Source organism: Lepidochelys kempii, chromosome 1, assembly GCF_965140285.1.
Source record: "Lepidochelys kempii isolate rLepKem1 chromosome 1, rLepKem1.hap1, whole genome shotgun sequence".
In the NCBI taxonomy this organism is placed as follows: Eukaryota; Metazoa; Chordata; order Testudines; family Cheloniidae; genus Lepidochelys; species Lepidochelys kempii.
This window is the reverse complement of record NC_136380.1, coordinates 311,618,788-311,645,915: the sequence shown is the minus strand read 5'-3', so window position 1 is coordinate 311,645,915 and position 27,128 is coordinate 311,618,788. Positions and strand designations below refer to the sequence as shown.

The 27,128-nt window shown below is 41.4% G+C and overlaps 1 protein-coding gene across 3 annotated transcripts in view; it reads right to left on the bottom strand.

Moving 5' to 3' along the window:
* Nucleotides 1–8,291: 8,291 nt before the first annotated feature.
* The window catches only part of LOC140905265 (ADP-ribosylation factor-like protein 8B), a 52,353-nt gene continuing 33,516 nt past the window's right edge, over nt 8,292–27,128 (bottom strand). The window contains exons 3-7 of one of the 3 annotated variants that reach the window (XM_073328234.2): nt 23,943–24,016; nt 16,230–16,323; nt 13,707–13,774; nt 11,271–11,341; nt 8,292–8,888 (exon numbers count right to left, since the gene is read on the bottom strand). In XM_073328234.2, coding sequence (XP_073184335.1) covers nt 8,773–8,888; nt 11,271–11,341; nt 13,707–13,774; nt 16,230–16,323; nt 23,943–24,016 — 423 coding nt within the window. In that variant the 3' untranslated portion in view covers nt 8,292–8,772. Of the gene's footprint in view, nt 8,889–9,831; nt 10,224–11,270; nt 11,342–13,706; nt 13,775–16,229; nt 16,324–23,942; nt 24,017–27,128 lie in introns of those variants that run through there. The other 2 variants (XM_073328236.2, XM_073328237.2) reach the window with 2 other exon arrangements.

Here is a 27,128-nt window from a genome sequence, read left to right as displayed (position 1 = left end):
TGTAATATGGTAGAACAGAAAATTTAGTTTTCCTTTGTTTTTGTTTAAATAAATGTCTTTACTGAGTCATTTCTTATAAGCATTGTTGTAGAAGTGGGTCTTTAAAGATACAAAACCTGGGGCCTGATCTAGCCCAAAATCTTTATTGCATTATGTATGGCAATTCTTTAAACCTCCTCAAGAAAAGTCTTCCACTATAATACTCTAAGTACAACTCCCTAAATATAATTAAAACCAAGCAAAATAAATATCAATACACTGCTTTCTGCAGTAAGAAAATTACTCCTGCTGAGCACTAATCTTTAATCCATTGTATAAAGAAATCAATTTGTTAATTTACAGTTTCAGTGAAACTGATATTCCAGAAAAAGCCTTATGCTCAGTCTTTCATTAGATCTGGTTTCTGACTCTTTGTTTCTTTGTACTTTGAGTCTTTCTTTTACAGTAGCCTTAATTGGAAATCCTTTTCTAAAAGTTCCAGTATTATTTTATTAGTGCTTCCCTCTTTTATGGTAAATTTAAGATGAACTGAACTTCAGCTTTTAAACTTTATTTTTGATCCAGTTAGGCCAGTGTAACAATTCCGGATTTATGAAAACCCATCTATGAAAACCCAATAATATACATCAGTAAGAAAAGCCTTAGGCAAACAAAGCTCTTTTGAAGTATAATTCCCCAGGAAGAAAGGACTCCTAATTCTCAGAATTCTATATCTTTTCCCTGAATTTTCAGAGATGTGTGACCCCACTTGGGATATATTTTCTGATGATTACACACACACACACACACACACACTCAGGCAAAAAAGGGCATGACGATTCTGCTGCATTTTTTGCTGGAAAAAATTATTACAAGGAGCAGTGTAACAGCAAATAAAGTGTAAATGGGGGTTAGATTAACCCTTGGATTTCTTTAGAGATGTCTTGATGGTGCAGGAAAAGGCACAAGCATGTTGCAATTTATTTTGCCATTAGTGTGCCAACAGGTCCTCAAAAGAATGGATCTGGTTCCAGTACCAGATACTATGCTGTCTACTGTTGGTTAAGTGCTGCTTTCTTGCAACATTAAGAATACTATTCTGCCTGCATTTATGAGCCAGTCATCTCTAATTTTTGCATAATTGATACAAGTGAGGCATGCAGTGTAGCTTTATCAAGTGTGTGAAAAATGGCTGTATATTACGTGTGACTTGGAGACCTTTCCAGTTACATGGGAAAGGGGAGCAGGAGGGATAGAGCACATTATGGAAAGTTTGAGGAACTGGTTAAAAGGATTGGAACAGGTCACATAATTTCACTCTTCCGTAATGTGAGCACACTGAAGATGGGCATGTTAACTTTTGTCTATTTGATCATAGGGTCATTTTAAACAGTAGATAGACTAATGGCAACTGCACAGATGTGTTAGAAGGTGACATTATACACTGGTATTTGCTTGTAGGAAACACAAGGAAGACTCACAAATTATAGATTAATAATTTCACCTTCTCCATATTAACTGAAAAGTATCATTCCATGCCCAAATATGGATGTTTACGTAAATGGTGGCTCCATTTATTCTTTCCTGTATTCAGAGAACTAAAGAACTAAACCCCATAGTCCAAGCTCATGATTTCTGAGGATTCAGAAACCCAAATACTCTGGGCCATAAACACTAAGGAAGCCTTGGCATATAAGGAAAAATCGAATGTTTTCTTATTATTTGTGTTCTCACAGAGCCCTGTATATGGGCAAGGACCCCATTGTGCTAGACACTATACAAACACAGAATAAAAAGACAATACCTGCTCCAAACAGCTTACAAGCTAAGACAAGTTTCAGAGTAACAGCCGTGTTAGTACATAATGACAGGTTTCAGCTACCACAGATGGATACATAAAGATGGAAGAGTACAAAGAAACAATGAGATCATACTGGTCAGCATGATAGGCTATGGTCTTAGCATATATTGTCAAGTGTGCTAACATTGTCTAGCCACTGTTGAGTTTTCTGTAGGTATCACAGCAAAGGAAAATTTTAAGGGTGGATTTTAAGTAGAATAATGAGTTAGTTTTTCATGTGTTTACAGGGAGCTTTCCCCAAGTGTGAGGGGCAACATGGGAGAAAGCTTGAAAATTTAACAAGAGGACAATGGAGGCTGACATCCTGGGCAGATCAGATATGGGAGTCAATCTTTCTATACTGAATGAGAGGTGAAACGTAGGGTGGGGATAGGTTGTGAAAGGCTTTGAAAGTGATGATAGATAAGAGGGAGCCAGTGGAGGGATTCGGAGAGATGTGCGACATACTCAAAGAAATAGGTATGGGTATGAGCAGGGCAAGACTGCATTTGTGAAGACCAGAAAAAAAAAAACGCAGTAATTGAGATGCAAGGTGATGATGCTGGACAAGAGTTTCAGTTGTATAAATGGCTAGGAAAGACTGTATCTTAGAAAGAGAGAGTCTGCAAAACTTAGATGTAGCCTGGATGTGAAGACCTCAAGGAAAGTCCAAGTCAAAGATGACCTCCAGTTTACAGGCCTGAGTGACAGATGGGATGATGACGTTCGCCACTGTGGTTGAGAAAGAAGTACAATAACGATTGTAAGTAATAAAATAAAGCAATAAAAGGGTTTTTTTAAAAAAAGGGGGGGCGCTACAGAGGCCCATTGCCTACATATTACGTTGGTGTCTGACCTCTGCTGCAAAAAAAAAAATCTTAGCAGGATGTTAGTATCTGTTAGTAATTATTAACCCTTTTAGTCCTTCACTTTCTGTATATTTTATTTATTTACTATTAACTATTCTTTAGAATCTTTAGGAGATTAACAAAGAATATGTTGAATTCTAAGGCCCATAAATTACCCTATTCAGGAATTCTATGTGCTAGACGGTACTTAATAATCCTGGATGCCTGTATGTCCATAGAAGTACAGATAGTCTGGGAAACCATATATATATCCAGACAATATGGATATATATATGGTGGTTCTTTACACGATCTCAGATCCAGCAGTATGTGAGGGAAAAGAGAGGAATAGCCTACACCTGCTCTTCAGCTGTGTATATATGCCAGATATCTTCTGTTGGGGAATCAAGAGGCAAGAATAATTATGGGGTAAGAAAGACCCACTGAAATACATTACACACTTGTGAGTCCTCTCACTTGTAAATAATCATGCCTTCACACAAATAAGGTAAACTGAGATTCAGACCATATTGTTTTCTTTGAAAACCCTATATAATGATACTGGTATTGGAATGTAGTTGGGGAATGAATCTGCTGTGTCCCTCCAGTTACAATGAAGAAGAGACACAGAGCCAGCTCTTTATCATATCATCACATAAAGGGGGTAATGTATCTATACCTTCTGTATTCTGCATAGTGCTATATTAATCTCTGATGATCTTTGATTAAATCATTCCAGTTGAGCCTGTTATTCGACCATCGTGAGTTGTCATTAACTCAGACATGGAACGAGGCAGACAGGACATTTATCTCCCAAACCACGAAAGGAAGCTGGTCTCCCATTCATTCATTCTTCATCACTGAGGCAGCCCTGCACTGGGGTATCTGTGTACAGTGTACTGCACCTTTCCCAATCTTTAAAGGTAGTTTGGTGGGGATGGGCAAAGCCATTTCCTGTTTTGGCCAAGCCATTTCCCCATTCCTTAGGTGGAACTGCAGCATCTTGGGGCCTGTCTGTAAATGCTGTGTAAGACATTTTCTACACCCACTTTTCTGCTCGGACATGGCTCCCAGCCTGTCTCTTGATTGTAGTAGCTTGTTGTATGGCACAACCTAAGAAACACTTCACAGCTGAAGAGCAGGTGTAGGCTATTCCTCTCTTTTCCCTGACATATGGCTGGATCTGAGATCATGTAAAGAACCACCAGCATCGTATTGTCTGAATGCTCCTTGGCTTTGGAACTCATTCCCATCTTTGAGGTGGCAGAGTCTGGATTTGTTAGCCTTCCTCACACAGTGCACATCACCACCTTTGTTCACAAGTATTTGGGAGGGGACAGAGGAGTGGTTTTTGTGGTGGCGTTTGAAGGTTAAAGGAGTGAGATTTTGTTTTGAGTTGGAGTATGGTGAAGGCAACAACATGTCAGTAGTGCAGGGGCAATTTAGTTGAGCTGACTATTGGATTCTGTGGCCTTGTGCATACTATGGTAAATGCACCCAGAGAATGTTGATGGTGCTTATTTTCATGAATTGGCAATAAATTAAAATAAATATTTATAGTAGCAAATAATTTATGTAGCGTTGTAAATCTACATTAATTTTTACAGAGAAGACATGATGGGTTCTTCTGCACATGGGACCGTATTTCCAAAAAGGTGGCCTCAAGCCTACCCTTACACAGCTTATCTAAACAGCTAGTCAGGTGCTCAACTATCTATTCACAGGTTATTACCATATTTATACTCAGTCACAGTAACTGCACATGCAGTTAAGGGTGCACTTTTGTTTGTGGACCCAAGCCTCTAACTTTGGCCCATAGTATTGAAAATAAATATAAAGGATAAATGATCAAAAACCCGCTTGCTGAAATTGTACACTATGCCAGCTGAACATTAATCTGTATCTCTGTTTATTTGTGACGTTAAAAACAAATTAACAAACTCATGTCTCATATCTTATTCTTGGTAAGTGGCGTTTAGTTTATCAGTTTGTTCTTAAGAGAAAAGGAGTACTTGTGGCACCTTAGAGACGAACCAATAAATTGGTTAGTCTCTAAGGTGCCACAGGTACTCCTTTTCTTTTTGCGAATACAGACTAACACGGCTGCTACTCTGAAACCTGTTCTTAAGAGTTAAGTCTTAGTATAACCCACACACCTCCTGAGTGTGGTGTTCTATCCCATCTAGTGGCACCAAGACCACTTAGAGAGAGATTAGTAAGTCTGCTACAGACTTAACTAAAGTCTATGTGGGTTTTAGCTCATGCAGTAGAGGCCCATGCACTAAACTTCAAAGATTCCACATTCAATCCCACCCGCCGATGACCGGAATCTATGTTACAAGTGTTATTAATCTCTCTCTAAATGGTCTTAGTGCCACTAGATGGGACAGAGCACCACATCCAGGAGGTGTGGGGTTACATTAGTATTGCAAGCCAGTACATTTACAGGTATACATTTGACATATACCCATTCATTTGCCTAGTTAATCCATGACTGAGAAGGCAATTGAGCATCAAAGGGCCAAATTACCCCCCTTTTATCCACAAGAAAGTCCTCCATCCACCAGAGGAATTCCATCATAATCACAGCACCATCTCCTCCCACAATTTCTGTGTGTCCAGGGTCCATGTGGGGTGGGGAGTGGAAGGAGAGTAGGTGCATCGAGAGGATGTATGTCACTCCCCGCCCACCTCCAGCACTAGAGATGTTACCCAGAATGAAAGTACAGTCCCAGAGGGCTGCTACTGCTGTCAGGCTGAGTCCCTTTTAGAATGACTTCACTGGGGTGGCACTATCAGGAAGCTAGGGGAGGAGGAAAGGCAGGGGGCAGAGGAACAGGACCACTGCACCCCTGGTCCCACCTTCTTGGGATTGGCACCAGCCCTTTTTCCAAAGGGGGACAAACCCCTCCTCTCAACTGTACGAGGAAGATGCTTAGTTAGGGATTGAGTTTTCTGACTTTTAACATAGGAGGGAGCGACCTGACCCAATGGATGGAGTATCGTTTGTGCTTGGACTACCTATGCAATGCCAGTCCCTTGACCCAACAGAGCTCTGACAGGCAGTCAGCACAAAGCCAGTGAAGTGCTGCCAATATTATCAAAAGGAGATTCCCACAATTCCCTTCCTTTAACCAAAGACTATAGCCTGCATACCAGAACTGCATGTGTCTGCACAGAAAATGGAGGAAGAATTGAAGAAGTTTATTAACATGTTTTCCACTTAAACAAAAACACTCTCCGCTTCATCTGCATGTAACAATAACCAAGGAATGAGATGACACAGCTTGGCCAACACGCTTATTATAAGTGCACTTCACTGTAAACGTTTATACTTTGCTCCTGAAAAGTATACTGAGGGTATTGCTAGCATCACATAGCACTCAGCTTGTGGAACTGGAAGGGAGATGAGTTATGTTCTTCTGGGGCCATATTTGGAAGCTACCTACCATTTGGTGCAATCTGGTCCATTCCAGTGGCCAACAAAACTTTTCCAAATGTGTTTGTATGAGCCCCAGGGATCAACTGTCTCGGCTAGGGATGATTAAGCGGTATTGAGAGAAAGGGTGAACTCCCCTCAGAGACAGGGAAATCACTTCACTCTCGTCAGTTCACTGGTGGAATTTCAGTTTCACTGGTGGACCCTCACCAACTCACTCCAGCACATCACGGCAAAAGCCTCATTTGGAACATGGAATCATCCGGAGCAGAAATTCTCCGACACTGGTCTGAGAGCCTCTGGTGTCCACAGAAATATGGCTGGTCACCCAGACTTGGTTCTCTTTCTCATTAATGCATTTATGCATCTCATCAATGCATTTCTCATTGCATTGAAAGACATACTTGTATGCTGAAAACTCTCTTAATATTACTGTACAATATAAGAAATTGCTGTAGTTATCACTGGCATGCTATGTGATTGCAAATGAGAGAAGAGGTGAAAAAGTTTGAAAACCTATGAACCAGGGAAACATCATTTCCACATTGCAGCTAAAATAAGCCTTATTTGCTGCTGTTTATTGGATAGCTGCCCCCTGGCATCACTGGAAAGACTTATACCTTACTATATTGTTTTGGGAGTTAGTTAATTTATTTGGCCACTTACACATGAACCCATTACTTGTCCTACAAGCTTGCTATGAACACCACTAAGAGCTGGTTAGGACACGCTCTACTAGAGCATATAACAAAGCTATTCAGTTTACTATTTTGCCTAGGTGACTGAAGTACCAGCATTTTACAAAATGACTTGTTCAGAAACAAATTATTTCTGAGTCACTGTTCTCTGCTGCAATTGTGCAGGGTTGTTTCATGTGCCTGGTAACTTGACTTTCCTTTGATTTTTTTCCCCCATACCATTTAACGACAATTTTATGTTCTAAGTTTACAGAAGTTCTTTATACAATACATACAAACAAAATGTGTCTAAGTCACTTTTGTGCTCCCTGCATGCTGGGCTGTTCAGGGCCCTGCCCAGCCCTCGGTATAAGTTAGAGCAGCTTGGAGGCTACTCAAACTCAGTAAGCTTCTCATTGTGAGTCTCTTGTGAGCTCAAGGAAGCAGCAAGTAGCCACAGAGCTCTGCATTGCAGCCTGCCCCTGAAACACGGTAATATGGCTCTCACACCAGGGGCTGGGGCTGCGGGTTTGTATAGCACTAACACCAGCTTGGTGCTGGTTGGGGTGGGTACTCTCAGGAAGCTGTTTGAAACCCCTTTTAAGTCTTTTATTCTGCACCCTTATGTCTTATTATCTAGTCTCTGTGATCTTGTATGTTTGTGTATAGCCTCAGAAACAGGATGATGCCAATTTCTACAGTCAGATGCACCCTATCTCCCTAGCCTTGCTATTGTGTGTGACAATAAAAGCCCATCTACAATTAAGCCCACTTTGAAAAGTTATCCTTGAGGAAGAAAAATGGACAGGATATTTTGAATGGGGACAGCAAGGCCAGTGTCTGCACTGTGCTGGCTGGGGCTCAGAAACAGGTTCACACAGTAGGGGGGAAGGGAAGGAATTCAGTAGATGCTGTATAATGAGACATTCTTAATCATCAAATCCCTCATTCACACCGCCTGCTCTCTGGGATTCATTCAGCTGGCTCCAAACATGAGCCTGTTCCCTCTGAAGAGCCTTGACTCCAGCTTGCGAAGGAGGATGCGTGCTGCACATAATAAGCATGCTACTTAGTTTCTCTGAGTAAAGAAATGAGAACCAACCACAAGTAGGGGGAAGGTGGAAAGTAAGCGCTGCCTCTCCTTACCCATTACTTACATAGGTCGGCAGCTGCTGCTGCCACCAGGTGTCAAGCAAGCAAAGAATCCAGTGGGGCAACCACACCCAAGCCTCCTGCAGTGAAGTGGTTGAAATGTCCCCACACTATGAATGGAACAGCAGGGATGGATACACACCCCTGGAACTCCCCATGCAGAAGCAGAAGCATAGAACGTTCTCAGGGAGCTATCCCCTCGTGACAAGCAGCACAGTCCTGGTAGTGATGGAGACCTTTGGCGTGGATGCAGCTCGCTTTGTGGCATGCACAACATGATTCTGGGATGTGCTGAGGTTCTGCCTCCAGCAGCAGCAGTAGCCCCGTCCCTTAAAAAGACAAAAACTGAGCATGGCTGGTAATCACTGTTCAAGATTTATTAGTTTTGTCACTAGTGCTGGTTTTCAAAATACCAAAGGCAATTAGACTACTAAACTACAGTTACTTGTCCAAGTTTGGAATCAATGTTGTTTATAAGAAAACAAAAATACCCCAGCCCAAGACACTTGCATTTTTGTTTTTCCTGTTCGAAGTTGTAAAGTGGCCACATTATTTTCTTTTAGCTGCTAGACAAAATGGTTTCCAGACTGTGACTTTGCATGCAAATACCAGCATGCTGCAAACATTTACAAACAAGCTATATGCCCCTGAAAATAGGGGGTTTGACAGAAGAGCCAATCTTGATTGCAGTGGCACTGGTAGACAGTAAAATAAGATTCCATCAGCTTTGTTTAGCATGGTACTGGGAATGACTCACTAAAGCTACATCCAAAAAGCATCTTCAAACTGAAGCTGCATCAAAATTATTACCATTTATATCATTTGTACATATAATGTTTAAGTAGTGCTCAAATATATAACCACTTTATGTTGACTGCTGTAGCCATCTCTCCACATGCCATCTTTAGACCAGTAAACCCAACAGCTTTTCTCCATGCTGCACCTGCAAACATCTAAAGGAAAGATTTAGCCCTTGGTCAGCTCTCTTGGTTACCTCTGAAGGTCTACTCACTATTTGCGCCTTAAAGTTCCATTAATAGAATCATATTGATCTGTGTACATATACAACAGGTTCCATAAGAATGCATTTCAGGGCAGGGGGATATCACTAATGTATGGGATTGAAGAATAATAAGGTACACACAGTAATATAAAAAGAATTAACTGCTTCTTTAGCCTGTTGGCAAAGGAGCAAATCCTAATCCCAGTACAGAGCCCAAGGACCTAGGCTGTGTGCTGGAGAGTTCTGCAGGGGCCAGGGAGGGAAAGAATATTCCACTGATAGGCCACACAACAGCACTAGAACCACTTGGAGTGCTGCTGCAGCCTCAGGGAGGAAATGGCCAATCGATAGAGGGTGTGAAGGGTAGGATGGCTAGTCAGTCTGTGCGGTCATAGATCCATGCGCTCTGGCCTACTCCTCTATATGTTGGTGCTGATGGGCAGCTGTTGTAGGGATCTAATACATCTACCTCCCTGCATGAAGCCAGGCATCCTGTTTCACCCACGTGGTGGGACATCACATCACTTTCACTGCAGTCACACACTCAATGTCAGCTACTAGAGTGTGGAGTGGGATTTGCCACAACGTGGAGAAAGGGATTTTTTTTTTACATAAAACAGACAAATGAATATGAGTCATTTATGCCTATGAGGAGACTATGGTACCCGATTATAAATGTGCAAATTCTTAAACAGCTCTTTTCCACATCTGGCCATTTAAACAACATTTTGATTGATACGTTCTTTTTTTTAAAAAAAGGAAGATTTGAATATTCAAGAACTAACTAACTCAGTATTGGCAATTGAAAATAGATATTAATAGCAACATAACCATAAATACTGTGCGCATATGTTTATCATCTCTGCAATACGCCTTACAATAAGACACACCAGTTTCTATTGTGCAGTTTATTCAGCTTCATATTTAAAAAAATTACTGAACAGTTGACAATTCACATGCATAAACTCAAAACATTCCAGCTCAGAAAAAGTATTCATTTTTTTCAGTTTTATATTAAGGCTTTTAGGACAGACAGACAGACATACAGACATTCTGGATGTCTGTATGTTTGTTTTTTAAAGGCCGTAATTGACTGAAATTTTACATTTGTTAACAAATCTAGTGAAAGTGAGTCCTGGTAGTATTTAGTTTCATTCCTTATCTTTTCAATAGTGTATAGCAGGTGGGGACCAGTGAGATTTGGAAAGAAAAGTTATCTTCAGCAAAAGTTTTCTTCAACAATGCCTTGATTTGGAGTGCTGAATAAGCCACTGTAATGTTATGTCTGCAAGGACAGATAAAAAACAAATAATCTATGAAGGGACATGAGAATGCTAGAAGGTCGTTACAATAAAAAAACCCAGAAGCCTCACATTTGACTTTATATCCATTTCAAAAGAGTGAGGAGAGAAGAAAATTGTCATCAAGCTTTTGGGGTGTTGTTGGGGTATGTTTCAAGGCCAAGACCTTCACAGGTAGCTTACAGTCTTGGGCACTTTACACATGACCCATCCCCCGCTGTGATATGCTCAAGATGAGAGTTCCCACAGTTTTCCCTATTTGTTTATCAGGCTCCATGGGAGGAGGGGAGCAGGGGCAGGGAGTACTGGGTTAGGGCATGGTAATGATTTCTATTGCTCTGCCGAAGACAAGGGATTACTTCTCCTTGCCCTGCTCTTCTCCAGCTTTGTGTAGGATAGAAGAGTCAAGCAGATCCTTAGCGGATGTAAATCGATATAATTCCATTGGGTCCATGGGGCTCCACTGATTTACACCAGCTGAGGGTCTGGCACTATTTTGCTAAAGAATGGAAAAACATCCAATATTTAAATAAGTGGTCTGGGAAATAGTGAACTCCTTAGTGCTTAGTTGGGATGTCTTTGAACTCAAAGACGTTCTAGTACAGAGGACTTAAAGCTTAAAAGTCTGCAGCAGCCCCTAGGAGTAACATCTACTTGACAGCTGCCTACAAGACCAGTATCCATCAGAAGTTTATTAAATTAGATAACATACTGGTATCTTTCTATCCAAGAAATAACAGTCTGCAAGTACCACAAATTGTATAATATATTTAGTTTATGTTTAAGATGCATCTTCAAGGCTTCAATTAAAGTAATTTAATGATCTTCTGCAGAACTAAATGTCTGTCTGACTACTCTATTTGCTTCCTAAAATTTCTAGACTGTTTTGAAGGGTTGCTTTAATAACAGGCTTGGGTCAAAACGTCTCCAGCTATAAAGCTGCCTAAGGGAGTTGGATGCTCACTCCCCATTAAAATCTCAATCATAATGTAAGTAGTGCACAGAAAGTATTGTCAAAATAACATGCTTACCTATGTTATCCTTTTCTTTACAGGAAATAGAATAGCAGCAGATTTCTCGGTCTTGAATAGCTGAAAGGTTTCTATAGAAAGGAAATTCCATTAAGTAGTTTTATTATTGCACAAAACCAAACCCAAGCATTTTCCACACAATCCACTAAGTTAAGTTTGCAAATTTGTATTCAAAGGGCCAAACTCTAACCTCTGACATGCAACTTTAAAACTCCACTATTGCTTACAATAAGTGCATTTTTTAAAGTGTTAAATGTTTTAAGGGCTTCAAAGCCTTTCTGATTAAGCCAGGTTTAATAGAGAAAGATAGAAAAGAGTAGGTATCCATATGTCTGAGACAATATTTCTTAGTAGTAACTAGGAAACAATGCCTTGTCTTAAAAGGTAAACTTTCACCCTTTTGTATCAGAAACCAACGTTTTTATGAGTTTACAACATTTTGCAACAATAGTATTCAAAGGAGCTCAACAGCAATCTTTGGGAGGTTCACAACACCATGCGAAGTTTACTAGGTTAAGAACTAAGGATCTAAGATTCCTGTATAAATGTGGATGCTGCCTGTGGGGAAAAAAAATCTGTATTTTAAATAATATTTTTAGTCTTTTTTAGGTACTTATATGTCCCCCACTATTTAGTGTCTGAGTGTCTCACAGTCTATAATGTATTTATCCTCACAACACCCCTGTGAGGTAGGGAACTGCCATTATCCCCATTTTACAGATGTGAAACTAAGGCACAGAGAGGTTAAGTGACTTGTCCAAGGTCACAAAGGAAGTCTTTGGTAGAGCAGTGAATTGAACTCTGGTCCCCCGAGTCCCATCTTAGTGCCCTAACCACTGGACCATCCTTCCTCTCTGAATTCTTTTTCAAAAGGGATTGCATCCCACAAATGAAAAAGTGGTTTGATGCACAAACTTATTTAAGCAAAATTACTGCTGTATTGGCAGGGCCTTACCAAATTCAGAGTCCATCCTGGTCAATTTCATGGTCATTGGATTTTAAAATTAGTCATTTTCATGGTTTCAGATGTTTACATCTGAAATTTCACAGTGTTGTAACCATGGGGATTCCGACCCAAAAAGGGCTTGCGGGACTGCCACTCTCACTTCTCTGCCACCCGTTGGGCTCAGAAGGCAGCAGCCATGGAGCTTCCTGCAGCTAGGGTAGGTTTCTGGAGATGGGTCTGATCTCCCCCATGTTGCTGTGAGCGTCCCAGACAGGGGCTCCTAGCTGCTAGTCCTGGTGGGGCTGGGGAGGGAAGGGACTTCCTCTTTCCTTGCATGGCTGCTCTCGGAGGGGAGGGGGGGAGATCAGACCCAGCGGCGAGCTGGAGTCGCGTGAATCGGTTGTTAAATTTTGAAGCCAGTTTAGAACCGGTTGTTAAAGGGGTGGGCAAACTCCGGCCCGCGGGCCACATCCGCACCACAGGACTGTCCTGTACGGCCCACCTGAGCTCTCGGCTGGGGAGGCTCCCCTGAGAATCCCTTTTTAGTTTTTACTCACCCAGAGGTGCTCCAGGTCTTCGGCGGCACTTTGGTGGCGGGTCCTTCACTTGCTCCTGGCCTTCTGCAATGGGTCCTTCAGTGCCACCGAAGACCCGGAGCGACTGAAGGGCCTGCTGCCGAAGTGCTGAAGACCCAGAGCGACTGAAGGAACCTGTTCTTCAGCTTTTGGCAGCTCATCACTGATCAGACCCACCTTGCTGCGGATTTTCCTGCAGCTGTGGGAGGTACCCAGAGGTGGGTCTGATCTCCCACTGGAAGCAGTCCCTGCAGAGGAAGAGAAAGTCCTGTCCCTCCCCAGCCCCGTTGGGACTAGCAGCTGGAGTCCGGTGCATGCTAGGTGTCCTGAGCCCTGCTCCCTCCCCCTTCCTTCCAATAGCTAGATTTCACTGGGGAGATCTGATTTCATGGCCCATGACCCATTTTTCATGGCCAGGAATTTGTTTAGGTCCCTATGTATTAGACTTCTTTGTACAAAAGTAGATTTCCCTTACCCACTGTAATAATTTAAGCAAGTTTCAGTAATCAAAAGCTATGTGCTTTGGTTGTATGCCAAAAATATTGAGTTGCTTAAGTTTACAGACAATAGTTTCAAATGACTCTCTTCTAACAACAGTCAAGCATAAAACTGCCATTACAATGCATCCTGGATAGCGTAAGAAGGAACAAAACTCTTTACATTAGTTGCATCTTCAGTGATGAGGAAAAAAAAGATATCTGAAACAACTTTATACAACTGAAACTATCAGAAGGAAAGATTCAATAGTGGTTTCCTCAGTCATCAACCATTGCTATTTTAGATACCAGTGCAGCTAAATTGGAGCATCTGAGAATGTAAAATAGAATCTGTCACTGTAGTACGCTTCCAATGATTTTGCCTTTACACAACAGTGTTTCAGAATGCCCCAACTATTTAGATAGGCCAGCTACTTACAATTTCTCAATTAGCTGTTTTTCATCCAGTGCACCAGGAAGGTCTCTTTTATTTCCAAGGACTAGCACCTGTGAAATAATTCACATTCAAATTAATGTAAATTTCATGTAATTTTTTTTAATTTTATTAACTATTTAGTATCATAATTTCATTCTATTACCTTTAACACCTAAATATTTAAGACATGATGGCCTACATTCTCAAAAGTGACTAGTGATATTTGTGTTCCACATGGAACACACCTTAAAAGGGCCCGATTTTCACAAAGGGTTGAGCATTCACAGGCTCAAAATTACAACCCTTTAAGGTGCTTCAAGTTAGGCACACAAAAAGCAGCCAGTGCCATATTCCCTCCCCCACCCCGTATCCCTTCCATGCAGAAGCAGTCATAGGAGCCTCCATTTAGAACTAGGTAAGAGATGTAAGAAAAAATAAAATAAAATAGATGCTTGTGCTCACAGAACTGCATAAAGAGTACAAAGTGCACCATGTATAACTTAACACTGGATAAACTTCCTGTATATTTTAATGGAAGACAAAATAAGAGATGGAGGGGTTTTAAAATCATGGTCACATTACTGTTTTAATGTATGTCACAACTGCAAGTAAAAGTCCAGATTAAAATGAAATAACACATTAAAATTCATTCATTGTCATCCTTGGGTTAATAACACTATCTTCCTATTATGCCAAGGAATAACTGCAGTAAATAAAGAATAGTTCAATACTAGTTACTTGCAACAAACTAATAAGTAAAAACGACATACTATTGCAACCTGAAAATTTAGGTGGACCCACAGACTGTGATATAACAGCACACAAAAGGAAAGGAACTTCATTATGCACTGCTAAAAATCTCAGATCCCTTTCAATCTCCTCATGCTCAGTAGGTAAGGAGCACAACAGTATGGGGAAATCTGACGAAAAACTGAAATAGGAGCTCCCTACTTTTTTGTCCCTGTCCTTGTAAATCCTGGCTGCAGTTCTATTTTCTCTTCCCTAGTTGACTCGTCCAATAATATGCAGTGAGGTTACAGAGGGGGGTCTCAAATCTTTCTGTTGCAATAGTGGGTGGGATCAGAAATTTTGTCTGGATTCATTCTGCAAATCTCATCTTACTGCAATTATCTGGATGTCAGTTTATTGTCTACTCCTTCTCATCCAGCTCTCTTTTAGCTAGCATTTTCCTAGGTCAATGACTGGTCAGAACTGGAAGTAGTTGCCCATAGAAAATACGCAGGGGCCAAGCAATAGCCCTACGTTCCTAATACTCTTTGTCCTGGGTCAGAGAACAATCTATTTTCCTTCCCAAAACATCATCTCTGTGGATGGGCCCCATGTCCTCTTTTGCTGATATCAGTATCCAGACAGAAGAATGATGTAAGGCTGAGGATAACCTATTATAAAATTGCAAATTATTTTTAACAAAACATTCAGTTCCACCTCCTCAGTTACTTAATGGTGCTTCAAGCTCACATTATTCTTTGCCAAAAGTCAAGATCCTGCTTGAGGACAGATTAATTTTTGCATTCTTTTTTATATTTACATGTTTTTACTTTGCAGCCAACATCTTCCTTGACCTGTAGAAGCGGATGACTACTTCATGCTTGAGTTCTGCTAACCAGCCTCTACAAAGACAAGTCTCATACATCTTAAGATATTGCTACTAATATCTCTGGGTCACCAGTTCAAATCTGGCCCACACTGGTACTGACTGAAAAGTATTACCAACTGATAATGCCCTATGTGCAATTAATTTGATAGGCTCAATCCACCTCCAAATTTTTATTGACCCTCACACCAGAAGATGTACAAACACACACTGTAGCAGTGATACCATGTGATAATAACCAGAGCTCTGTGGAAAACTGTCACAAATTCTCACAAAAACAGAACTGGATTTTATGTTTTGTGGGAAATTCTGCGATTTCGAGGTTTTTTCCATTCTGAAAAGGAATAAAGCCACAACATTTCTAAATGTAATGGAAAATAAAAGTCTGACAAAAAATAGTTCAGGTCGATCAAAGCATTTCATTCAGATTTTGACCTTTTTTTTAAAAAAAATAATTTAATATAAAAAAAAGTAATTTTGAAACAAAATCAAAATAGTTCATTCTGAAAATGTCAAAACACTACATTTCAACATTATTAAAAAGCTTCACTTCTGTTTTTTCTAAACAAAATTCTATTGAAATGGATGTGTTTTATGCAACTTTTCAATTTTGACAAAAATGGCATTTTTCATCAAAAAACCACTTCAGTGAAAAAAATGTCCAACCAGTTCTAGTGTTGTATAGCCAACCTGCATCACATTTGGGCTGGGATTTTCAAAGGTTTCAGGGAATGGAGTTCACTGGGAGTCAGGTGCCCTTAGGTTTCTTTGAAAATCCCAGACTCAAGCTATAAAGTCTAAATTCACATGTGAACAATTAAGTAAGTAAATAAATCCATTTATTCATGTCTGAATATCAATGACACCATAGCAGACCAATTACATAAATACAAAAACTCAAAAACACTTACTGGAATTCCATGCAACTGTGGCTTGTCTATTAAGCTGTGTAGTTCATTTTTCGAAGCTTCTACTTTTTCTAAATCTGCTGCATCCACCATGTAACTAAAATGGGAAAATTGTCACTTGTACTTTTATCCATTACACATAGAAAACATTATTAAAAATATCTGAAATGTGTCCAATGTACCCACTCCTCCCCCACTGAGCAGATGATTTTTGAAATATCAATTTTTCCTATTTCATTGGGAATAAAGAAAAAAAAGAAAATTAAATACAGGTTGTGGGAAGACAGAAATTTCTGGAAAATGTAATTGATTGCAATACAAAGGATGCTGGATGTGCAAAATATACCATATACGTGTGCCACGTCCTTTTACTTAATGACTTGTCAGATCCAAACATAGTTTAAAAAAAGATTTTTTTTGGAGTAACCTTCTCAGTTGGCAGGAGATGGGCAGTATTACACTCCAAGCATAAGGAACCACCACCTACTAAACTATATCGGGCAAACGGACGTGAAGCATGTGCACCCGGCAAATACGTATGTGAGAATCAAAATCTCCAGGAATAATTGAAGTGTAGGGAATAATCTTGCATAAGCGAGGGGACTGACTGGATAATTTAATAGATCTTCATCTAGGGCCTGATTTTTGGGCCTGGCCTTTTCACTAACATCAATGGGATCTGGATCAGGTTCCTAAATTCTACAATTGTATATCCTTCTAATGTTCCCATGTTATTTCCAATAGACCATTTGAGAGAAATTTTCTCCCAACCTCCAAAATCTGGCCATCGGTTTAACTCACTGCATATGACCAAGAATGACTGGGTTAAGAAAATGATCCCACTTTTACACAAAAGATAGTGTTAGTGACCAAGTAGATTTTTCTTGTTGAATTTTAGTACGACTATGGATATGATTTTGTCACAGTAAAATTAGGCAACGTTCACGGAACAATTATGGTAAAAATGTACAAAATCAGAGTATGGGCATGGCAACAAAAATTGCCTAACAATTTAACAAAGTATTACAGTGTAATGTTAACGCAATAATTTTCATTTCCTTGTCAAAGTAAACTATTTTGAAATTATATATGCATTGTGTGCAATCAATTTTCAAACAAAAATAATGAAAAGCTATATTACTAAAAAGAATCAGTTATTTTTGTTAAGTCCCTTGTACAAACTGTTGCAATTTTGGTATAAGAAGTTATTTTTTATGTGGTGTCTATTGACACCAAGCACATTTTTAATAGGATAAGGAGCATTTGGCATCAACATCATTGACTGGTAATGCTAAGTATCGCAGGGCAACTGCTGACAGAGCTGGGAATCTGGCCATCATACTTCTTTAGAACTGGAAAACATGCTCTTTCCTCAATTCCTGAACTGCTCCATAGCAAGCCCAATCTTCTAAGTGCAGCAATTTTGTCTTCAAACAATGGTATATTTTCAAATTCTGTGCTTTCACAAACCTCAAGGTGTTTTGCTTGGTTTGGCTCAAATACACGGCATGCCCGAAGAAAGCGGCAGCAGATGGGTGACAGTGGGAGGTTGAGTCAGTGTCCATGTATGACACCTTTTTTGTTGTTGTTGTTTGAGCTTTCCAAGAGTGCTGGTTTTGCTGCTGGGTGTTGGCAAGATTCAGAGCAGCTCTCTACCCACAATGCAGGGTCACACACTTAATTTTTGACTTCATGAGCAAGAACTGTGAGCTCTTCATAAGCTGTAAGCATGTTCATGATTTGGGGTGCAAACTCTTTTAGAGCCTGGAGTTCTTCAATAAATGCTGCGGATTGGCAAGGATAACGATCTCTTGAAAACTTGAACTACTGCTATAACCATTCTCCTCTGTAAAAAATATGAAACATAATCTTCAGTGTGTCCAATGTGATAAAGGGCCGCATTGAACCAGCTGTTCCATATGGTTATTATGGGGGTTGGTAAGATGGAAGGACTTTGTGCTATTTCCATTAGAAACATGCAGAACTGGGCTTTTCTGGCAGGGCAGGCAGTGAAAGCATGTTTCACAGACACAACTAATTCATTTACTTTCAATAGTATCTTCCTCCTCAGATTGCCCAGAAGGTTAAGCAAATGTGCCATGCATGTAAGAGATACAGCATTTAAAAACAAAGGTTTCAAACCTCAATCCCAAGCTTTTCCCATGTAGGTGGCATTATCGGTCACAAACTCAGTGATGGAATCAAACGGTATTGTGGATTTTTCAACAATTTCCCGTATTGCTTTGCTGACTGTTTTTAAATCAACTACTTCCAAAACTTTACAGTGTAACAAAAAAACACCCAGCTTGAGTTCACCTGCATTATCACTGCTTGCGGGAATGGGACGGCAAGAATGTTACGCACGCATCTTTCTTCAGAATTGGTTGTTTCATCTGCCACAATGCTAATTCATTCACAGGACTGCAACTTTTCTTTTAAATTCTTCAAAATGCCAGTCAAACATTTTGGGGAGGTAAAACTTTCTAAGTTGATCTGCACTTGGTATAACACTTACCTTGCTCTCTAAAAACCTTCTCACAGTTTTGGATTGTCGAGGGTATTCAGGGGAATATTTGCAGCAGAGAAGACTTCTGTTAACTTGAACACTACATTTCTCCTGTAAAGCTGCTCTTCGGTCTTGATATTAAACAGCTTTCTGCTTTTTTTAAAAATTTCTATCTTCATCCATTTGTAATGCCTCTCATTTGCGCTTATGAGTTGCACTTCCAATATACTTATCACAGGTTTCAGAGTAACAGCCGTGTTAGTCTGTATTCGTAAAAAGAAAAGGAGTACTTGTGGCACCTTACAGATGAACCAATTTATTTGAGCATAAGCTTTCGTGAGCTACAGCTCACTTCATCGGATGCATACTGTGGAAAGTACAGAAGATCTTTTTATACACACAAACCATGAAAAAATGGGTGTTTACCACTACAAAAGGTTTTCTCTCCCCCCACCCCACTCTCTTGCTGGTAATAGCTTATCTAAAGTGATCACTCTCCTTACAATGTGTATGATAATCAAGGTGAGCCATTTCCAGCACAAATCCAGGGTTTAACAAGAACATCGGGGGGGGGGAAGGGTAGGAAAAAACAAGGGGAAATAGGTTACCTTGCATAAGGACTTAGTCACTCCCAGTCTCTATTCAAGCCTAAGTTAATTGTATCCAATTTGCAAATGAATTCCAATTCAACAGTCTCTCGCTGGAGTCTGGTTTTGAAGTTTTTCTGTTGTAATATCGCAACTTTCATGACTGTAATCGTGTGACCAGAGAGATTGAAGTGTTCTCGGACTGGTTTATGAATGTTATAATTCTTGACATCTGATTTGTGTCCATTTATTCTTTTACGTAGAGACTGTCCAGTTTGACCAATGTACATGGCAGAGGGGCATTGCTGGCACATGATGGCATATATCACATTGGTGGATGTGCAGGTGAATGAGCCTCTGATAGTGTGGTTGATGTGATTAGGCCCTGTGATGGTGTCCCCTGAATAGATATGTGGGCACAGTTGGCAACGGGCTTTGTTGCAAGGATAGGTTCCTGGGTTAGTGGTTCTGTTGTGTGGTATGTGGTTGCTGGTGAGTATTCGCTTCAGGTTGGGGGGCTGTCTGTAGGCAAGGACTGGCCTGTCTCCCAAGATTTGTGAGAGTGTTGGGTCATCTTTCAGGATAGGTTGTAGGTCCTTAATAATGCGTTGGAGGGGTTTTAGTTGGGGGCTGAAGGTGACGGCTAGTGGCATTCTGTTATTTTCTTTGTTAGGCCTGTCCTGTAGTAGGTGACTTCTGGGAACTCTTCTGGCTCTATCAATCTGTTTCTTCACTTCCGCAGGTGGGTATTGTAGTTGTAAGAATGCTTGATAGAGATCTTGTAGGTGTTTGCCTCTGTCTGAGGGGTTGGAGCAAATGCAGTTGTATCGCAGAGCTTGGCTGTAGACAATGGATCATGTGGTGTGGTCAGGGTGAAAGCTGGAGGCATGTAGGTAGGAATAACGGTCAGTAGGTTTCCTGTATAGAGTGGTGTTTATGTGACCATCGTTTATTAGCACTGTAGTGTCCAGGAAGTGGATCTCTTGTGTGGACTGGACCAGGCTGAGGTTGATGGTGGGATGGAAATTGTTGAAATCGTGGTGGAATTCCTCAAGTGCTTCTTTTCCATGGGTCCAGATGATGAAGATGTCATCAATATAGCGCAAGTAGAGTAGGGGCGTTAGGGGACGAGAGCTGAGGAAGCATTGTTCTAAGTCAGCCATACAAATGTTGGCATACTGTGGGGCCATGAGGGTACCCACAGCAGTGCCACTGATTTGAAGGTATACACTGTCCCCAATTTACAACACACACTTTGCTTCTCTACAAAAGAAAAAGGACACTAAACTTTCTAAACTACTACATGCCACAAGGGGCCACAGCAATGGTTCCCTCAACCCACCTAGCAATATTGTTAACCTATCCAACTATACTCTTAGCTCAGCTGAAGCAGCTGTCCTATATAGGGGCCTCTCCTTCTGCCCCCCCATCCCCACGAACATGATACAGTTCTGTGGTGACCTAGAATCCTATTTTCGACATCTCCGACTCAAGGAATATTTCCAACACAACTCTGAACAACATACTAATCCACAGAGACCTCCCTACCAACACTACAAAAAGAAGGATTCTAGGTGGACTCCTCCTGAAGGTTGAGACAGCAGACTGGACTTCTACATAGAGTGCTTCCGCCGACTTGCACGGGCTGAAATTGTGGAAAAGCAGCATCACTTGCCCTACAACCTCAGTCGTGCAGAACACAATGCCATCCACAGCCTCAGAAACAACTCTGACATCATAATCAAAAAGGCTAACAAAGGAGGTGCTGTTGACATCATGAATAGGTAGGAATATGAACAAGAGGCTGCTCGGCAGCTCTCCAACACCACTTTCTACAAGTCATTACCCTCTGATCCCACTGAAAGTTACCAAAAGAAACTCCTCAAGAAACTCCCTGAAAAAGCACAAGATCAAATCACAGACACACCCCTGGAACTCCAACCTGGGATATTCTATCTACTACCCAAGATCCATAAACCTGGAAATCCTGGGCACCCCATCATCTCAGGCACTGGCACCCTGACAGCAGAATTGTCTGGCTATGTAGATTCCCTCCTCAGGCCCTACGCTACCAGCACTCCCAGCTACCTTCGAGACACCACTGACTTCTTGAGGAAACTACAATCCATCGGTGATCTTTCTGATAACACCATCCTGGCCACTATGGATGTAGAAGCCCTCTACACCAACATTCCACACAAAGATGGACTACGAGCCGTCAAGAACACTATCCCCGATAATGTCACGGCTAACCTGGTGGCTGAACTTTGTGACTTTGTCCTTACCCATAACTATTTTACATTTGGGGACAATGTATACCTTCAAATCAGCGGCACTGTTATGGGTACCCGCATGGCCCCACAGTATGCCAACATTTGTATGGCTGACTTAGAACAACGCTTCCTCAGCTCTCGTCCCCTAACGCCCCTACTCTACTTGCGCTATATTGATGACATCTTCATCATCTGGACCCATGGAAAAGAAGCACTTGAGGAATTCCACCACGATTTCAACAATTTCCATCCCACCATCAACCTCAGCCTGGACCAGTCCACACAAGAAATCCACTTCCTGGACACTATGGTGCTAATAAGCGATGGTCACATAAACACCACCCTATATCGGAAACCTACTGACCGCTATTCCTACCTACATGCATCCAGCTTTCATCCAGACCACACCACATGATCCATTGTCTACAGCCAAGCTCTGCGATACAACCGCATTTGCTCCAACCCCTCAGACAGAGGCAAACACCTACAAGATCTCTATCAAGCATTCTTACAACTACAATACCCACCTGCGGAAGTGAAGAAACAGATTGATAGAGCCAGAAGAGTTCCCAGAAGTCACCTACTACAGGACAGGCCTAACAAAGAAAATAACAGAATGCCACTAGCCATCACCTTCAGCCCCCAACTAAAACCCCTCCAACGCATTATTAAGGACCTACAACCTATCCTGAAAGATGACCCAACACTCTCACAAATCTTGGGAGACAGGCCAGTCCTTGCCTACAGACAGCCCCCCAACCTGAAGCGAATACTCACCAGCAACCACATACCACACAACAGAACCACTAACCCAGGAACCTATCCTTGCAACAAAGCCCGTTGCCAACTGTGCCCACATATCTATTCAGGGGACACCATCACAGAGCCTAATCACATCAGCCACACTATCAGAGGCTCATTTACCTGCACATCCACCAATGTGATACATGCCATCATGTGCCAGCAATGCCCCTCTGCCATGTACATTGGTCAAACTGGACAGTCTCTACGTAAAAGAATAAATGGACACAAATAAGATGTCAAGAATTATAACATTCATAAACCAGTCCGAGAACACTTCAATCTCTCTGGTCACACGATTACAGACATGAAAGTTGCGATGTTACAACAGAAAAACTTCAAAACCAGACTCCAGCGAGAGACTGTTGAATTGGAATTCATTTGCAAATTGGATACAATTAACTTAGGCTTGAATAGAGACTGGGAGTGGCTAAGTCCTTATGCAAGGTAACCTATTTCCCCTTGTGTTTACTTACCTCCTCCCCCCAAGACGTTCTTGTTAAACCCTGGATTTGTGCTGGAGATGGCCCACCTTGATTATCATACACATTGTAAGGAGAGTAATCACTTTTGATAAGCTATTATCAGCAGGAGAGCGGGGTGGGGGGAGAGAAAACCTTTTATAGTGGTAAACACCCATTTTTTAATGGTTTGTGTGTATAAAAAGATCTTCTGTACTTTCCACAGTATGCATCCGATGAAGTGAGCTGTAGCTCACGAAAGCTTATGCTCAAATAAATTGGTTCATCTCTAAGGTGCCACAAGTACTCCTTTTCTTTATACTTATCACAGCCAGCCTTTCTCATAAAATCAACAGGTACATTGCATGACATAAAAAATAACTTTCCTCCACTTTCACGGAATGTACTGCTCTGGTTACTGCTTAGCGCTTGATTTTGCTACTTTGCTAATTTTTTTTTTGTTTGCTGTTGTTCTCCTAGTCTAATTTCAAATTAATTGCTATAAGCCCTTCTTTTACAAGATGCATGACTCTTACTTGTGAAATTTAATGAAGGCCACATGATGTTACATTCTTAGTTACTGTTGCTGGAAGACTGCATTCACCACCACTCACTTTGTTTACAGTCAAACAAATGTTAGTAAATTTATTTTGTTTTTTTTTCCATATACTTCTAGTTCTTACAAGTAAAAAAATTGAACAGTTTTACAGGGATGGAATGGTGCATTTTAAGGCATTCTCGCAGCGTCAAACTGAAACAAATGGCAAAATTCACCGATTCAATGACAGTAGCGACCTCTGTAACATAATCGTATCCACAAGTATGGTTAATTCATCTATTTTTGGGGCCAGAGACTAAATGTTGAAAAAAGCTACTCCATGTTTTAAAGCTTTTTTTGTTTTAAGGTTTAAAGCACTGTCTACCAAGTTAAATTCAACATATAACCATGATGGAAAGCAGGCAGTCACACAAAAGAGGTAAATGACTGAGAAATATCTGTAGGTGGAGGGGACTGAAAGTGGAAATTGGCAATATTACAAAAAATATTTAAATCATTGATTTGTAAAGAGATACATGAAGAAGCTTACACAACTGCATTGACTCCTCTGCAATAGCGCTCCCACATGCTTCGAAACCTTGGCTGTCCCCCAATGTCCCATACCTGGAGGGGAAAAAAGGCTTCCGATGTTATTCTGAATATACCATTAGCATGAACAGAGATTTAGAAATTAGAACAGAAGTCTTAAGTTAAATTTTAATGTCTATAAAGATGAAGTTGTTCAATCACATTAACAACGGTATGTGTGAGGGTAAGGAGACTGGAAGAAAGGATGCATTAGCCCTCTAGTGACATGAAGGACAGACAGTAAAAAGCTGGGTGGGGAAAAGAATGAGCCAGTGTAATGATGGACTAATCTGGCTACCTCTATTATCTCAATAGTTTTCACATTTGATCGCTGACGAGGCTTTTAAAGATATGAGGTCAAGACAATCAGAAGAAGAAAGAAAATGATAGTCAATTGCAAAGTTGGAGAACCACTCAGTGATGAGACATATGACTAATCAGTTCACCACATGAAAAGAAAAGCTCAAATATACATACATTCTACAAAAAAGAGTTTAATAGGTTGAAAATAATCACTCAGGCCACAATCCTGCGAACACTTATGCACATGCTTAACCGTAAGCATGTGAGTAGCCCCACTGACTTCAATGGAAGCAAAGGCTACTGGAGATGTTTGAGATCTTTGAGATGTTTTGTCATTATGGGTGCTCAGTGTCAGGTGTGTACGCCCATGAACCTCTGATCATAGATTTTGGTAGCATTGTCTGAGTGGTCCATCCCCTGTACAGTCTCATGTCCCAATCTGAGGGTATAGTGGGGACAGCAGATCCTATGACACTTGAATCCCTTCTCCAAGATGAAATCCTGCCAGAAGCAAGGACTCTGAAGCAGACTGGAAGGAGGGTGGGTAGTGGAGCATCCATAGGGACAAAACAGCTCAAAGAACTCCAGTTACTGTACAAGTAAGTAACCTCTCCTTCTCCTTTGAGTAGTTGTCCCTATGGGTACTCCACTTCAGGTGATTCTCAAGAAGTTTCCAAACTATGGGGACAGGTGCTGAGGAGTTCAATTTAGTACAGATTGAAGAACAGCCATTTGAAAGACTGCATCTGCCCTGGAAGCATACACAATAGTGTAGTGCTGCAAAAAGATGTGAATGGATGCCAAGGTGGCAGCTTTATCATAATCTGCGATGGGAGTGTTCTTAAACAGGGCGACAGAGGTGGGCTGCACCCTGGTGAATGGGCAGCCATCCCAGAAGGGGCATCACATGCCAGAGATTTTTTAGCATGACATTATGCAAACTGAGATCCATTTTGATAGTCTTTGGGTGGAAACAGGGGTTGCCTTCATTGTGTCCATGAAAGAGACAAAAAGCTTAAGAGAGGCCTTAAAGGGCATATTTCTTTGTAGGTAGACCATGAGAGCTCCAAAGCGTGAAGACTAACTTCTTCCCTAGAGTTGTGAGGTTTAGAGTAGAAGACTTACAATTGAATGTCTTGGTTAATATGGAAGCCAGAGGAGATCTTTGCCAGGAAATGAGGATAGGGGCATAGGCACTTTGTCCTGGTAAAATACCACATAGGATGGATCCTCCACAAGGGCTCCTAATCCACTACTCTCTTATGAGCAAGGAGATTTTGAAAGAGAAATAGAGGAGTGAATGTCTTTATGGATTTTAGCATGGTCTCCTTAAGACACTGAGAATGAGATTAAGGTTCCAAGGCACCACAGGGTCTCTGATGTGTGGGAAGAAGTTGGTAAGCCCTTAATGAACGTAGACATGGGATACACAAACACTGAAACCTCATCAACAGATAGGTGAAAAGCTATAATAGCTGCTAGGTGGACTTTGATGAAGCTGAGTGACAAACCTGTGGTTTTTAAACTCAGCAGGTAGTCAAATATGTGACTGAGACGTGACTTGGAAAGAGACAATGCCTGCTGGTTTGTCCAGGAGTGGAACTGCTTCCATTTTTGCATGTAAGTCTCTCTCATGGACAGTTTCCTACTATTCAACAGTACGTTCCATATTTTGAAAGATCAATCCATTTCTATGCCCAAGAACCTCCAGGAGACAGGCCTCAAGATGTAGTATGGGGAGATTGTGGTGGCTCAGTCTCCCTGATCCCGGAGTCATTAGGTCTGCTGTCAGAAGTCCAAGAAGTGGTGGCCATAATGACAGACGAATCAGGTCTGAGAACCGTATCTACCTTGCCCAAGCTGGTGCTACGAAGATGATCTCAAATTTCTTGTTTTATCTTGTTCAAGACTTGAAGAAACAACAGTGTGGGGGGACAAGCATAGAGCAAAAATTTGTGGCAAAGAGATGAGGAAATCATCTCCACTAGAGCAGTGGTCCACTCCCCCTCCCCCAAATCGTGGTTGGGAGCCGGGGCCGGGAGCCGGGGCTGGGGCCACATCCAGAAGTGGAACCAAGGCTGGGGCCAGGAACCAAGGCCGTGGATGGGTGGTACTCCCTTCCTGCCCCCCATGGGGGCTGACCTGGGTTCCATCACATACCCTTAATATTTCTATGCACCCCCTAGGGAGTGTGCCCCACAGGTTGGGGACCACTGTATTAGGGAACCGTGGCTGTGTCCTCCCCTTGAGCAAAATTTGTGGCACTTTGCAAAGAGGTCTATCTCCAGGAATCCCCCAGGTGAAGAATATTTCCAATAGGATTGGATTGTTTGGTTCCAATTTGTGATCCTAGCAAAATGTGTTTGTTATGGTTCTGCAGACCTGATCGACATCTCAGCAGTACACCTACTTGGTGATTTATGCACCAGTTCCACAATTTTATTGCCTGGTGGTTTATGTAACACATGGCCACTCTGTTATCTGCCATGATCCTGACTAACTTGCCCTCCATTACGTGTAATAAGTGGCTGCATGAACAATGAACTGATGTGTATGGCAGATTCCTGAAAAGTCCATCTGCCCTGAGCCATAGGGTCCTGGAGGTGAGTCCCTCAGCCTAACAGGGAGATATCTGTGGTTATAATCCTTATTGGGGTAGGATGCAAGAGTGGGACAAACTCTGTAAGGACTCTTGCACCCACTCGGACAAGTTGTATTTGTTCAGTATGTAGACAGTCCTGAACCAGGCTGGAAGACATCAGGAATGCAGTCTGGCATGAGGTGTTACGAATGTACAGGTTGCCATACAACCCAGTAATTGCAGCCAGGTACTCGCTATGTCTTG